Source organism: Cynoglossus semilaevis, chromosome 16 (genome assembly GCF_000523025.1).
Source record: "Cynoglossus semilaevis isolate Cse_v1.0 chromosome 16, Cse_v1.0, whole genome shotgun sequence".
In the NCBI taxonomy this organism is placed as follows: domain Eukaryota; kingdom Metazoa; phylum Chordata; class Actinopteri; order Pleuronectiformes; family Cynoglossidae; genus Cynoglossus; species Cynoglossus semilaevis.
Genome location: NC_024322.1, coordinates 11,621,935 through 11,637,819, shown reverse-complemented (window position 1 = coordinate 11,637,819; position 15,885 = coordinate 11,621,935). Strand labels below are relative to the sequence as shown.

The window sequence follows — 15,885 nt, the reverse complement described above, 5'->3', positions numbered from 1 at the left end:
ATTTTCACAGATTTATATTTATTTACCCATAAAAATGACTTTTGTTCCTTCAAAGATTGGACGTGACATCAATCGAGCTAAGTGGTCCTCAAATGTCACGCAAAACACTGCAGTGACTAGTGAGGTTTATGAGGCATCTGGTACTGAATCAAAACAAGACATCACAGCTGCGCTAATGGATTATGAGGATTTCCCACCCCCTCCAGCTGAGGATTCTGACTATCTACCCCCTCCACCCCCTGATTTACTCCAAATGCCATTAGACAATCACAGTATTGCAGCTGGCTATTACTCACCTGAGCCTCCAGAGCCTCCAGAGCCTGTAAACACCAAGTACCCTCTGAGCAGAGAGGCTTACTTTAAACAGAGAGGCATGTTAGAGCTGAAACGCCTGTACAAGCACATTCATCCTGAGGTACGTAAGAACATTGAGAAAGACTTCCACAGTAACAACAACCAAATTGAGAACAACGGGTTAGAAAGCGAGGAGTACTCGTATGAGGAAGTTGGTGACATTGCTGAAGAAATGAATGATGACGAATACGGAGAATGGGAGGAGATTTTGCCAGGGGAGGTGCAAGCGTTGCGTTGGAAGTTTGAAAATAAGCCGCTGGATGATATAAAAGATGAAACACCTGTTGAGGACGACGACGACAAGAAAATAACTCAGCAAGAAATCATTCTTGGCAAAGATGTGAGACGAACCGCTTGGATGTTTGAGACAAAGCAGATCGATGAGCTGGGCTCACAAAACACCAACTCTACAGAGTATAAAAATAAATTCAATAAATTTGACAAAGGAGGTGTCCGCGCTGCCACATGGTTGTTTGAAACCCAAACTATGGACTGTCTTAACAAAATGCATAAAGGAGAGGATTTGACAAAAGAGGTTGTGTTTACAGAGGAGGATGAAAATGCTACTATTTACATGATTGACAACAAGCACATGGAAAGCCTTGGGCACACAGAGACTATTGATGAGAGCCGTCTGCTGATACTAAGGGCTGTATTGGAAGAAATTAATGGAGATGTAAAAACTGTAACAAGTACTTTTGACACGCAGTTCAAATGCATAATTATGGGACAGTCAAGCCAAATGCTGGAGATCAAGTCAGTGCGTAAAATAGAAAGTGAGTTAGGAAATTCCATTGCCTCACGTTGGCTTTTCGATACCCAACCCCTAGACATGGCAAACATAGACACTACAAATCTAAAACTTGTATGTAGTCTGTCCATGGAGGACAGCAGTAAGGGAGACTGGGGCAGGTGGCTGTTTGAGATAAAGACACTGAAGTCTCTCACTGAGTGGGAAAGCTCCCAGATAGAGAAAAGGGATGTTGTTGGAGCAGATGTACACAAACATCGCCTCACATTCGAAACTCAGTCAGTTGATACTCTGAAAGATGATTCCGATGCCAGAGCTCAAGGCCTTGAAGAAATTATTGGTGGCAACGTAAGATCAGCTCGGAACTTTTTTGAAAGCAGCCCACAAATAGCTAGAAAGAATTGTACGGAGGTGGGAAAACTTAAAAAGACAACATTTAATGAAGAAATAAAGGGGGACGTGAGACATCAAAAGTGGCGCTTTGAGAGTCAACCTCTGGAGCACATAAGAGATGAAAAGAAAGAGGTCACACGAACTGTGAACGTTGAAGAGGATTTCACACAGGAGGATGGCACGATTTGCAAAGCTGATGTTCGCAAGAATTGTTGGGTGTTTGAGACACAGCCAATGGACACTCTCAAAGATGATGCCAATTCCCGCTCTTTGACAAAAGAGGAAATTATTTCAGGGAATGTGAAGTCGGCGAGAAATTATTTTGAAACAATACCAGCCGAGGAACTGAAAGAACTCGCAGAGGTCGGAAAGCTGAAGAAAAGAGTTTCACAGGAAGAGGAAAAAGGTGACGTACGACATCAGAAATGGCGTTTTGAATGTCAGCCTCTGGAAGAAATTAGAGAAGAAAAGAAAGAAATTGTTCGAACAATCGACTTGGAAGAAATTGATAAAGTGGATGTCTCAAACTACAAACAGATCTTTGAGACTACAGATTTAAACAAATGGGATGAATCTCAAAAGATTGTTATTGAGGGTGCAAAATCTGGCTGTGTGAAATCAAATAAGGACTTATTTGAGTCTACTCAACTTTATGCTATGCAAGACAGTTCAGGGCATTTCCACGAGGTGAGAACTGTGCGACGTGAGGAGGTTGTTAAAGGAGATGTCACAACCTGCAAGTGGATGTTTGAAACACGGCCTATTGACCAGTTTGATGAAAGTATAAACAAATACCAAATTATTAAGGGTATCTCTAAACAGGAAGTAGAATCTGGTGATGTGAAAACTGCAAAGTGGTTGTTTGAAACCCAACCTCTCGATGCCATTAAGTACTTCAGCAATATTGAAGATGAAGAAACAGTGGTGACAAGTATAAATCAGGACATTGTGAGGGGAGATGTGAAAACGTGTAAGTGGCTGTTTGAGACTAAACCAATGGATGTTTTGTATGAAAAAGTGGAGTTGAAGGGTGAATCTGAAGAAATGCACAAGGGAGACGTCAAAACCTGCACATGGCTCTTTGAGACACAAGCCCTCGATACAATCCATGATGAAACAGAGACAGTACTGAAAACGTGCACAGTGAATCAAGAGGACATTAGAGGGAAAGATGTAAGAACGGCCTGTTTTCTCTTTGAGACTGAGAAGCTAGAGAACCTCACTGGGGAGGAAGAGAGTGGCTCTTTTAAGCGAGTAACACAGATTGACATTGCATCAGGAGATGTTTCAAAAATGAAGTATGTTTTTGAAAATCAAATATCTGATATCATGACTTCAACATCCGAAGAAGAGATGCAAAAGCTCAGGAGGGTTCAGAGTGAGGATATACAGAAAGGAAATGTTGACACCTGCAAATGGCTCTTTGAAAACCAATCCATCGACACAATCCATGACAGCCAAGAGGAGTCTATAAGAGGACGCACAGTTATTGATGTACAAGGAGGAGATGTGGACAAGGGCCGCTTCATTTTTGAGAGGTACTCACTAGATGAAATCCATGAGGAGACAGACAGTGACATGATGAAAATTAAAAGAATTGTATGTGACACAGAAGAAAAGGGTGATGTGAGAAACTATACCATGATGTTTGAAACTCAGCCACTTTATGCTATTCAGGACAAAGAGGGACATTACCATGAGGTTACTACTGTCACAAGTGAGGAGGTAACGAGGGGAGACGTTGTAGGAACCCGGTGGTTGTTTGAAACCAAACCTCTAGATGCTATCAAGGACACAAATGAAGTTTACATCATCAAATCTGTCACACAGCAAGATGTGCAAAAGGGAGATGTCACTTCGGCCAAGTGGAAATTTGAGACACAACCTCTTGATAGAATTGCAGCGGAAAAGAAGACGCTGATAAAGACTGTGGATGACATTCAAGGAGGAAACGTCAGGATTAATACGCAACGCTTTGAGTCTGATGATTTGTCGCAGGATTCAGTGAGAACAGTTAATGTAAGCGAAATTCAGAAAGGTGATGTAAGCACTGCGAAATGGAGATTTGAAACCCAGTCCATTGATAAAATACAAAGCATGAGTGCTGAAAATTTGATTGAAACTGTTAAAAAGGAGGAAGTTGCGAAAGGAGACGTCAAACATTCAGTCTGGATGTTTGAGAAAAATCCTCTGGACCATATCAAAGAGGTAGATGAGAGTCAGGAAACAGTTGTCACTCAAGAAGAAATTCCAAAAGCTGATGTAAAAACAACAACATGGCTTTTTGAAACCACACCATTTGATGATTTTAATGAAACAAAAATTGAAAAGACTGAAATCTTGGGCAAGAGTGTCAAGGGAACACTTGAGGAGCTATATAGTCAGAAAATGGTAAAGTCAAAGGGAATACTCATTGAAGCTGATGAAATTGGCGATGTAAGGATGGCAAAATACCAGTTAATGAATCAGCAGGAGCCAGAGATTCAAAGAGAGGAAGTCATCAGAGGAGATCTACAGACTATCATGATGAATTTACTAAAGAGACAGGATAGAAATGAGCGACAGATAATCATTGATTCAGAGGAGAAGGGTAATATTAACTCAACAGTGCAGCAGCTATTCAATCAAGAGAGAGACAGCACATGTAAACAGGAGGAAATATTACGAGGTGATATTCAGGAAGCCATAAACAACCTCTTCAACACAGATAGCTCAGCAAAGCATGGAATACTTATCCAGGAGGATGAAAAAGGAGACGTACAAATGACAATATATTCCCTTCTCAATCAACAGGAGAATGTTAATGTTGAAAAGGAAGATGTTGTGAGAGCTGATATAAGAAGTGTTTTAAAGAAACTGTCAAGTTCAGACAAGATGGATGAGTCTCTGAAGATAAAGGTAGGGGAGACTGAAAAAGGACACGTTAATTTTTTTTCCACATGCATTGAATCTGGGTCGCTTGACTTTTTGAGACAAGTTCATTTAGGACCTGAGGAGAGCTCGTCTGAGAAAGTGCAAAAAGAAGAGATCATTGGAGGCAACATTAAGGATACAAAATTCATCCTGAGCCATAACCAAATGCAAATTGAGCGCACTGTTGAGGACGTGATACCTGGGGATGTTCACAACACAGTCAAAGTTTTCATGACAGAGCCTAGTGTCTCATTAAACAATCTCCAAAAAGAGGAGATAGTCAAGGGAGATTTAAGAGCTGCTTTACATTCACTGTCTGAATCTGCAAATCAGACAGTTGTTGTAGAGAAAGAGGAGGTGGTGAAGGGCAACATACCAAAAGCTCTGCGGTATCTGGAGAAGGCCCAGAATCGCACCAAGGAAGTGGAGAAGCCTGATATCATACCAGGAAACATCAGGGGGGCTCTGCGATCTCTTGAGAAATCGGCTACATCCAAGTCTAAAATTGATGCTGAGGAATTGGTTGCTGGAGATGTGAGGGCCACAATGAAATCTCTGGAGCTTGCACAACAAACTGTGAGGGAAGTTGAAAGGGAGGATATAGTAAAAGGAGATATTTACACAGCAATGCAAAACTTACAAGATGCCTCAAGTGAAAGGAAAACATATCACCAGGAAATTGATGTGCAGGGAGATGTCAGGGGAACAATTCAGATTTTCATGGAGCCTCCATCTTCACCAATAATGCAAAGGAGTCCAAGCCTTGAGCGTGAAGCAAAGGGTGACGTTAAGATGTCCATTAAGTCACTGTATGAGACACAGGAACAAAGCCAGGTGGAGAAAGAAGAGGTGATCAAGGGTGATGTTAAAGGCACCATCAAATCACTGATGGAGACAGCGGAGCGCCAAACACCCAAAGTCCGGGTTGGAGCATACAGGAGAGTTAAAGTCAAACAAGCTCCTCCTGTTAAAAATCTGAATGTTGATGCACAGAGAAACATACAAAAGATAAAAACTGCTAATGTGGTTGAGACATCACAAGAAAATCAGTCTATTAATGAAACACAAACTGCAAAGAGTACTGTGACGCAATCTTCTCAACAATCAACAACTTTGGTTGAACATAAAACCATTACCCAAAAACATGGAATCAAAACTGTGAAAACAGAGTTTCGTAATCTGAAATCTAGCACAAGAGGAGGAAAAAAGTTAGACAGAACTAAAGTGAAAACAGATGTTTACATCATAAAACCACAGTCAGCAGAGCCTGATTTGCCTCTTCCACCTCCACCAGTAGTGGAGGTTGAGCTTCCTCCCCCACCACCAACACCCCCTCCTCCTCCCGCTACAGTTGATTCTGATGCTGATCACCTCCCTCCTCCCCCACCACCCCTCACCAGTGAGCAAGACTTTCTCCCACCTCCTCCGTCTCAACAAGAACTGGAAAGAATCCCAGTACAGGTGCTTAATCAAACAAAAGCAAAGAAGATGACAGTTAAAAAAGTAAAAGCTCCAGCTTTGCACCAAGTCCCCAAACTGGAGTCTAAAGTGGATTTAAGTGGAACACAACAGGTTAAAGTAACATCAGAGAAAGTAGAAATTGGGCAAAAAACACAACATGTGAAAAAGACAACAGAAAAAGTGATGGAAATTAGCCAAACCCAATCCAAGGTAACAACCACACAATCAAAGACTGTTTCAAGTGCAATTCTTCCACCACCTGAATCACCCCAACCGTTGAAAAAAGTAATCTCACCTATGAAATTCACTCCTCCACCATCTCCCCCACCTGCGATGAGAGGCAAATCGAGCAAATTCACCACCCCTCTAATAAAAGCAGAGGAAAAGTTCAGAAAGATGAGAGAAGAAGAACACACTACGCTAACAGCTCCCACTGATATACATGACTCTGTTTCAGCGGCTCTTGAAATGCTTTCCATGGAGCACGCAAACAATAATCCAGCCGTTGTAACAAACCAGAATGCTCAAATAACAGCTTTCAAAGCTGATTTTGCCCAAGGCCATGCTAGTCATGAAAAAATGCTGACTGATTCTTCAATTATGTCTACTACTGCACAGAAGGTCGTCTCTAATGAGTCTTCTAAGATTGTCTCCTTTCAGAAAACATCATCGACCACTGCTGTTAGGCAACAGATGCATACAACAGTTCAGAAAACTGTTTTGTCCACACAGTCTGGTGTGTCTGTCAATTTAGAAAAGTTCCAAACCTCAAACACCGATGTGGCAAAAGCAGACACAAAGGCTGTTGACAGAAAAAAGGATTCAAAAACTCCAAAAGCCAAGAGCATCAACAAAGCCGAAGATAAAAAAGAAGACAAAACACCTGTACAAACAGCAAAACATGAAATCTCTGTCACTGCTGAGGAGAATGTGAAATCCAGCAAATCACTGTCTGAAGCCAAGAAGACTGCTGATAAAGAACCCAAAATAACCAATAACCTTCTGTCTTCCAAAAAAGAAACTGTCTCTTCAGATAAAACTGCTAAGGAGTCCAAATTACCACGGCATGAAAACACAAAGAAAAATGATCATTCTCCTACAAAGAGCCAAGAGAAAGTTCCTGATCAGTCAATGCAAATAGCTGCTGCCAACGCAAATGGAAAAACAAGCAAACAAAATCACAAGGTAAAAAAGAGCAATAAACAGGAAAAGCAAGAAGAGACAAGGTTCTCCAGCGAGAGGGAAGAAAAAATTGTTTCACAAGATCAGAAGATGGAAGACAAAGGTGTGAAAGTGATTAGTCAGTCTGGAAATGTGAAGAAGGAGATAATACAGGAGATCAAAGTCACTGCCTGTCCTGCAACTTCCTCAGCTCCTGTTGTTACTGAAATGATAACAGAGACCCAACAAGAAACTCCAACTACCACAAAGAAGAAAAAGAAGTCAAAAAAGTCGAAAGGGGTTTCACCACCAGGTCAAAGTAAAGATGTTTCAACAGAATCAAAGTTTGAGGCTACAGAGATCAAGGCGGTAACATCTGAGAAATCCATACAATCTAAGAGCACAACTGTAGTTTCTAAAACTCACAAGAGTTTAAAAGAAGAGCACATTAAAGTCACTACAGAAGGCGCTGCCTTAGATAGCAAGGATCATCAGCAGCAGAATGGAGTTCAAAAGCAAGTGACTGCACCAGAGAACAAGAGAGCAGTGCCAGAGGAACAAAGACAAGAAAGCAAAACTGCCCCAGAAAAACCCACGAGTCTAGAGAGAAAAGGACAAGATAAAGGATCTCTGGTAAGGAGTAAAGAAAATGAGACAAGAGAGAAGCAGGGGAGTGATTCAAATTCTGAGAAGGACGTTTCTGGTGCGACAAGAATATCCAAGATCAGTATTGGTTCAGCCAAAGTCGAGAGCCAACAAATTAAAAAGACCACTCAGGACTATAGTAAGGAGGATGTGAGTCAGTTCAAGCTTCTCGACATCCGGGCACCCTCACCTTTACTCAGAATGCGTTCTCCCTCACCAACATTTATCACCATTGAGTCCACAAGGAGAACAGACTCGCCCCAGAGGGTAACTCCATCACCCACTCTCCTGCATCGGCCACCGACTCCTCCTACCCCTCCCCCACGTAGGTGTGAGACGCCAACATCGCGCATTACTAGAATTACACCTTCTCCAACTTTTGACAGAGCAGAAAATCTGGCTCGATTGAAAGACACGACAGCCAAGCTGTCACGCGGCGTCACGCCACCTCCTCTTCTCTCCCAGCAACAGATTTCAGAGAAGAAATCAGAGATTGTAGAATCCCCAGCATCATTCCACCGGCAAATCAAAGTTGAGTCCCAAGTTGTTGATATTCCACTGTCATCATTTGAAAAGTCCATAAAGACTTTCTCTGATGAGGCACACGTAGATGATGAGCTCACTAAAATATTACAGGACTTAAATGCAAACGAAGTGCAGCATCGGGCTGAGACAAAGCAAGACACAGACTTTGATGCCAACTCAGAATTACCAGAGCCTTCAGCTGCATCTGTCAAAGAGAAAAGGGAGTTTTTTGAAGAAGCGCAAAAGGCTGAAGTAAATAAGACCTATGTGCGGAAGGAGCCAATTTCTATACCTGAACGATTGGGCCCTGACTTGGAGGAAATCATGGTGGAAAATGACAAAGAAAAGGATGAGCTTATCAGAGCTGATCTATCTTGTCTTGTAAACAAATTCGAATCACCAGAAGAGAAGATACATCTCAGAAAAGAGATTATCCCACTTGCAGAACAGCTCCAAGTTGACACTAAAAGCACAGATTGTGACGAGAAGGAAGAGGATCCCTTTAAAGAAAGAGTGCCAACATTTGACTTCCAAGTTATTAAAAATATTTTTGGACAGGGTGAGCAAAGCTTCTCGTTCAGAGAAGAGGGGGAGAAGGATAAGGAGGAGCCCCAATCAAGCCTGAGTGAAAAAACAGTCGACACTTCAAAGCTGGAAAAGACTCAAGGGACAAAAGAAAAGTCCCGGCAGAGCACTCCCCTCCCTGTAACAAAATATGAGGTAGAAGCTGCGCCAGCAGATCCATCAGGCTTCTCCGAAGCCAAGTCCATCACAGAGCACTTCTCAAACCTGGATGAGTTTGGTAACCAGGTTACTGGCACGAGGACAGCTGTCACTATGCACTCAGAGAGTGTCACCACCAACCAGGCGCCGTTCTCCTACGCTGATGTGGTAAAACGAAAAGCACTGCCGGTGAGGCAAACAGAAACATGTGATGAAGATGCCACCGAGAGGCTGCTGAGGAACTTTCACGAAACGTGGACAGAGAGCGAGGCAGTTTTCAAAAGTCTTGGCTACACCATTTCTGAAGAGTCAACATCGCAAGTCACGTCCCATCAGCTGTTCTCATCTGGTAAAAAGGAGTGCAGCATGAAACAGTCTGAATGGCATGGACTGATAATGACACTGATTTAAACAAATGTTCTGTTGTGTTGCTTAATGGAAACTGAAGCAGCTTTTCTTGCTTGAGTGTGACGAACCTGGTACTAACCAAAGACTGTTGTCCTTTTAGCTGAAAATTTGCAAAATCAAACTTTGCCAATTTTGGACTTTTTCAATCCAATCATGTGAGTTTGTTTGAGCGTTTGAGATAAGAATGAATAAATAATTCATACCTGAAAACTCCATTAAGTTTACCTTCGTAGAAAAACTGCCCACACTTAAACAAACACATAAGCATGACATGGAAACTTTTTAATATTAAGTTTTGGACTGCTCTGAACTAACACTACATCCATAATGAAAACTACAGTAATCATTTTGCATTTCATTGTTTCCCCCCAACTCCCGGTATTTTAAATGCCCTCCCACTGGTGACAAAAAAAAAGTGAAAATTGAATTGAAATGTTGCATTTCTATACAGCCCTACGTAAATTAAATGCAAATGAAGAACAACAACGAGCAATTTGCATTTTATCTCTGCCGAACAGGTTCGAGTTCCGAAGTCAGAGCTGTGCACGGTATGTCGGAGGAGAGCTTATCCCATGGACGCTGTGATAGTGGACAAAAAGAAGTACCATAAGTCCTGCTTCTTCTGTGAGCACTGCAAAAATAAATTGAGGTAAATATGACACCTTTATTTCTGAAAAAAACATTTTCATTACATTTAAGTGATTATGTGATGTTTATGTACGACATATGTGTTGTAAACCTTTACAAACCTCACTTAATTTCTGTTTCCATTGTAGTCTAGGAAATTATGTCTCTCTCAATGGACACTTCTATTGTCTGCACCATTACAAACAGCTTCTTCAGTCCAAAGGGATCTACGATAATGGATCTGAGCAGAAAACTGCGGTAACTGGTGGACTTATCCCCTCAAATGAGAAACTTGAATGGAGATATTCAATGAGCAGCTTAAATTCAGTGGACAAAATACACACTGAAAACAATTTGGCAAAAACATGTGATGATAGCAAGCTGAACAGCAACAAAATTTCTGTAGTCTGGCCCCCGCAGTCTGATCCCCCCAAGAAAGCCTTTAAAATAGAAGACGACATCCAGGTGGTCAAACCCCATTGGCCCCCTGCAGACAATGCACCAAAATCACCTCAGCTCCCACATAGGAAAGCAGTTCCCAGAAGTGTCCTCTAAAGTATTGTTGCACGGTTTAGTCAATAAATCAATGTTAAAGAGCTCGTGTCATTTACGAAGGCCGTGCAGAAAACCACCAGAGAGGGTTCCGTAAATGTACATACAGTAGAAGGAAGTGTACGGTTGAAGGTTGCAGTGTAAAGTGCATAAAGGAGAAAGGAAAAAAAAGTGAGAAATGATGGGAAACGGACGGTTTCGTAAAGTGCATAAAGGAGAAAGGGAAAAAAAGTCATGTGAGAAATGATGGGAAACGGACGGTTTTAGAAAAGCAGGTTGTAAAGGTAGAGTTTAGACGTGTGGTGGATGGAAGTCGACATGAGATGGTGAAGCAAGGGTTTTACTAATGTCTGGTTGTACATTTGTTTACTTTAATGTTTATTTCACTTAGAAAAAAAATATTTTTTTTGGTTGAAGGAACTCCTTAAAATTGTAAAATATTAGCTTTTAATCGTGGAATTAGGTTTGAACTTCAAAGGTCCAACTCAGTAGTATCCTATAAAATATAACATTTTTACAAACATTTTTTCCCTCTTTTCCCTCTTTCTGTGTCCTTTTTTTTTCTGTCACTACATTAATTGGTTAATTGTACAATTCACTTTTCTTTTCTTTTTTTCTTTTTTTGGTTGTTAATGCATGACGGTGGTGATGTTCTTCTGTTGTATTCTTTTTCAGATCTTTTATCTGTCAACATATCAACATTTTATTTACCTTCTTAGCACCTGGTGTGCAGACTACTAGAAGCACATTGAAATAATTTTATTTATAATATTGAAGTAAATAATATAAAATAAGTGGATCAGTGATAACCACCTTTGTTCTGGACATTTGTATCCTATTTTGAAAAACAAAAACGACTATTTTGCAATAAAGATTTTTTAGATTAGATTCTCATACCTTACTTTATACAAGCATATTCCTGACGTGTCACACTCTCAGGCTGGTTCACTGTCTTTATTGCCGATCTGAGAGCAATAAAAATGTTAAATTTCACTGTTTCGGGTGTTCCTTTGAAACGTGGTGGCCTCACTCAGGTGATGGTGTGCTGTGTGTTGAATGCAAATCTCTGTTCATCCATATGAAACACCGCTGTCATGGTGCTTGTCAGATGTGTATCTGGGAGAGGCGGCCAACAGGAAGCAGGGTCAGGCCAACCGGTTCTTTTCTCACTGTCACTGTAATCTCCTTTAGAAACAGCCCCCACCCTCTGGGGTGGGATTTTGGAGCTCAGACTGCATGTGTGCCTTCAGCTGGCGACTAATGGTATGCAGGGAAAACCTGAGACTGAGCCGTAAAACAAAGACAGATGAGGGACGGCCAGAGCACAGGGAGTATGTCACAACAGCAGGTTAGAAAAAAGAATAGTGAATGAGTGACACGACAGTTTAAAAAAAAGTAGTTTCCCTATTATTTAACCTTTTTCCCAGTGTGTAAATCGATTAAATCAGCAGATAAACCATATGATTCAAAAAGGACAAAGCAACCAGTTTGATACAGACAGCCATGAAGTAGCCTGACAGTGTTGTCCAGGTTTAAAAATCTCTGCAAGTAGATCGTTAATATGAGTAGACACTGACCTCAGTGGTCAAAATGAGTAGTAACTTGTATATTCTAATTCGGAGAATAGTTTTTTCATATATGGATATAAGACATTGATTCATATATAAGTAATATCTATGGCCAGTTTTTTAAATAAATATTAACTATGTCATTGTGTTTGAGAAACACAAGGTCAGAACTGACAGATGGATTGTGGGAAGATTTTTCTAAATACCATGGATACAGTTGCATGTTGCCTGTAATTAACAATTATTTACATCCCTGAATAATCAAATTATTTGACTGGTTGCTTTGTCAACAAAGTCCTATTAAGGTTGGTTTTAAGTCACATACTGGTGTTTGGGCACTTGGTGTAAATGTAAATGATGTTGTGGATGTGTTTTAAAGATGCACAGCTTTGCAGCTTTAGGTTCAGGATATACTGTAATCCAGAGGTCTTCAACAGACGGCCTGCAACCCCTTTGATGCCCCCAAATGTACTGCAGGTGGGTCATCGAATCTTTGTTCTGAGTTTTTTTTTTAATACTTATGTATAGTGTTTTTTTTTCAAATTTATATGGATGAAATATAATTTAAAATGAATGAAAAATTACAAAGCATGTATATCCAGGGCATAAGAAAAAAATATAAAACAATATATATAAGAATATATAGTTGGGCCTGTGTGCTGTATTGCTCAATTAGATTAGTGCTCTTATTTTATTATGTATATAATTAATATTATTTAGAATATTAACTACTTTTTCTATTTTTCTATTCACCTCATAAGTTGGTTTTTTTTTCTAATATTTTAATTTAAAATCAAATCGAAACCCCCATGACGTAGGATCCGTGTTTGGACCTTCTTTATAGCTAGTGTGTGTTTTCATGTGAAATAACCCAATATTTTGTGTGACTTATTCCATGTCAGTGATTGTGAACCGACCCTGGGGCTGACCGTATGTCCTGGAGTAAACACTCAGCAGGAGTTGACTTGAAATTCTCCCACAGTCAGGAAGACAACCTACATTGCTGCTCCTGCTGCCGTGCGCTCGGCACTTTCTCTCTTTAAGCGGATTGGTGAGGTCTCTATCGGATTAAAAGGTGATTGGCCGTCTGTGTGTCGTCAGGCGTCACGTCAGCTCAGTTCCACTACCTTCATTTTTCCTCCTCCCCAGGTCGAATAAGAGTGCTGGGCTGAAGGATGCTGGAGCAGAGTAGCGGCGCATCATCAGGACCACGAGTGGAAGGATGGAGACGCGCTGTGAGGTAGGAACAACAGCACCGATGTCCTTTTGTCTTTGTCCCCCAGTCACACTGCCTCAGCCTCACTCGTGTGTCCTGCAGGAAATACGAGTCTTTATAAACGCGGTTCTACTTTTTTTTTTATTCTTCGCAATTTCTGCAACGCTGGAAGCTCCAGCTCACAGCGACAATCTACTCGGTCCTTCTTAACGATTTTAGCGTGCGCTCATCCGGAGCTGACCTGGCTCTTAGTGGACTGTGATCAGAGCATTACTGTAGTCTGTGGTGGTATCAGCCCGTCTGTCTGGATACTGAGATGATGCAGCTACTTTGGCTCACTCACTGATCTCCGTCCTGTTTGGTCAGGGCTGTCACCTCTGCACCCACGCCTGGACGTGTGTGTCCAGGATGTTGATGGGTGGCGCTGGTGGCTAAATACACTTCACTGCATCCCACTGAACTTTGACTTTTGTCTTTTTGACTTTTTTTGTAAGAAGATTTTTTTTTAATTAAACAAAAATCTCCATCCACTTCACTGCAGACAGTACCTCTGGGAAAACGTTCGAATTTTAATTATTTAATGTAATTATGATTTATCTTCTTGTTATATTCTATATATTATATTTTTAAAACAGCATCAGATGATAGAATTCAGACTGAAAAAGTCTTGTAAATTTTAGTAACAAAAATAATTTGTAAAAATTTCTAAAGCATTTCAGTTTATATTGGAACCTACGGTCGTGGACGTGTCTTGTCCTCTACTTCTTGTGTTTTGCCTCCCAGACAAACAGAATTGTCCCCTCCCTGGTGGAGTTTATAAAAAAAATGTTATTTATAGCAGGGATTCATCATGTTGACATCATACAGCTCAGCTGAATATTGTGATTCAGTGTGATGGTGTTTTATTTCCATCACAGCCGTTGGTTTTATTTGCTTTATGTGACTATAAGGGAGTGTGAGTAGGGGTCGATTTGGTTACTGATTTAGACTGGCGCTGAAATTGTCATTTATTTGAATGGACCTGCAGATCTAGTCATGATGAGAAAAATCTCTATTCAAAGTTAAAGCAGCTGGATGAGGTCATTTTCACTGCTGGTGTTTTAGACAGAAGGACTGTGGTGTTTTTAAAGGGATAGTGTCGCTTATTTGAAAGAGTACTGACCTAAAGTCAGTGTGACACACAAAGTACAAGCTCTTAGCACTTTGGCTGCAGACAGAGTGACACTGGAGGACAGAGAATCGATTCACTGGGAGCAGAGTAGTTACAGTAGTGCAGCCGGAAATAAAACATCTCTGAGGAACCTCAGAGAATGTCGGCGCAGAAAAACTAAACAGAATCCAAGGTCACTACAAACATACGAGAAATGTTAACAATTGCTACGTTTCAAAAGCAAATATGAAACAATTGTTTTTATTGTATGTGTAACGATCGCAGCTCCTCTCAGAACATGATGTTTTAATGGTAATTCACCACACTACTGAAAAGACACAATGACATAGAATTTGGCACTCCTTGTGGTAGTGGCTGCAGCTCTGGCTGTGCTTTATCTTGCATTTTCCAGCATCACCTGGTCCACTTCTAGAGCAGTGGTTCCTGACCTGTTTTGGAATATGACCCTATTTTGACGTCACAAATTTTGGCGATCCCGGGATTAAATTTAGTTTTGGATTACGTGTGTGTTGCATATTCAGACAAGCACGGAAACTCAAGTAGGTGTCATGTGATCAACGCCGTCAATCAAGATGCACCAACTCAGATGTTGCATTCTATTTGAACTCAATCTTTATTCACGGAAGTAAAAGAATACCATTGTTTAAAGTTGTATTATTTAAAAAAATTGAATCATAATTAGTTAAAAAAATGTATCTGTATTTTTTTAACTAATTACTTAACAATCCAGGCAACCCCATTTGAATTCTAGGCGACCCCATGTGGGGCTGCGACCCCAAGGTTGAAAAACACTGTCCCAGAGCCTTACTATCCATTTTTACATGATCCATGAGGTTCACACATTTAGAATATGTTGAAGGATTTAAAGCATTTGCGTTCACACTATATGTCAAAATATGTATTTATTCTCGCAGTAGAAGCAGCCGTACAAGTACAGTACATACAAACACCAACAACTTCATCTCATGTTTGCTAGAAGCAGCCGTACAAGTACAGTATATACACTATACACTATAAACACCAACAACTTCATCTCATGTTTGGTTGTAGGTTTGCTATTTTTTTATTAGATGGAGGTACAGGGTTTCATCCCATTACCAACAGTGACATGTCTAATCTGTCATGCAGTAGACAGATTGGAAATAATGTGGAAGGGTAAAATTCAGTTTAGGAGGATCTGTCTGCCCCGCTGCCAATGCTGGGAAATTTCACATCACTGTCTGGATCCAACGCTAATCTCCTTTTTAGCATGATGGTTTGCATTACATGTCCATTTGCCATTGCAGTGAGTAGCAATTTGAGGCAGACTGCTGGCAGATCGCTCTTATTCCTCTGCTGCAGACCTCTGCTCAGACCAGAACTGCATGTCTGTCTGTGCCCTTCTTATTCTGACTGCTCTTCCTAATCACATTCCTGC

General features: G+C 40.8%; 2 protein-coding genes across 4 annotated transcripts in view; both read left to right on the top strand.

Annotated features, from left to right (window-relative positions):
* Positions 1-10,286, top strand: part of xirp2b (xin actin binding repeat containing 2b) — a 31,247-nt gene extending 20,961 nt beyond the window's left edge. For all 3 annotated transcript variants that reach the window (XM_008328722.3, XM_008328721.3, XM_008328720.3), the window contains 3 exons: positions 56-9,275; positions 9,853-9,983; positions 10,111-10,286. In XM_008328722.3, coding sequence (XP_008326944.1) covers positions 56-9,275; positions 9,853-9,944 — 9,312 coding nt within the window. In that variant the 3' untranslated portion in view covers positions 9,945-9,983; positions 10,111-10,286. The remainder of the gene's footprint in view (positions 1-55; positions 9,276-9,852; positions 9,984-10,110) is intronic.
* Positions 10,287-13,217: 2,931 nt separating this feature from the next.
* The window catches only part of b3galt1b (UDP-Gal:betaGlcNAc beta 1,3-galactosyltransferase, polypeptide 1b), a 41,947-nt gene continuing 39,279 nt past the window's right edge, over positions 13,218-15,885 (top strand). The window contains exon 1 of the mRNA XM_025063756.1: positions 13,218-13,321. The gene's annotated coding sequence lies outside the window, so the exon portion shown is untranslated. The remainder of the gene's footprint in view (positions 13,322-15,885) is intronic.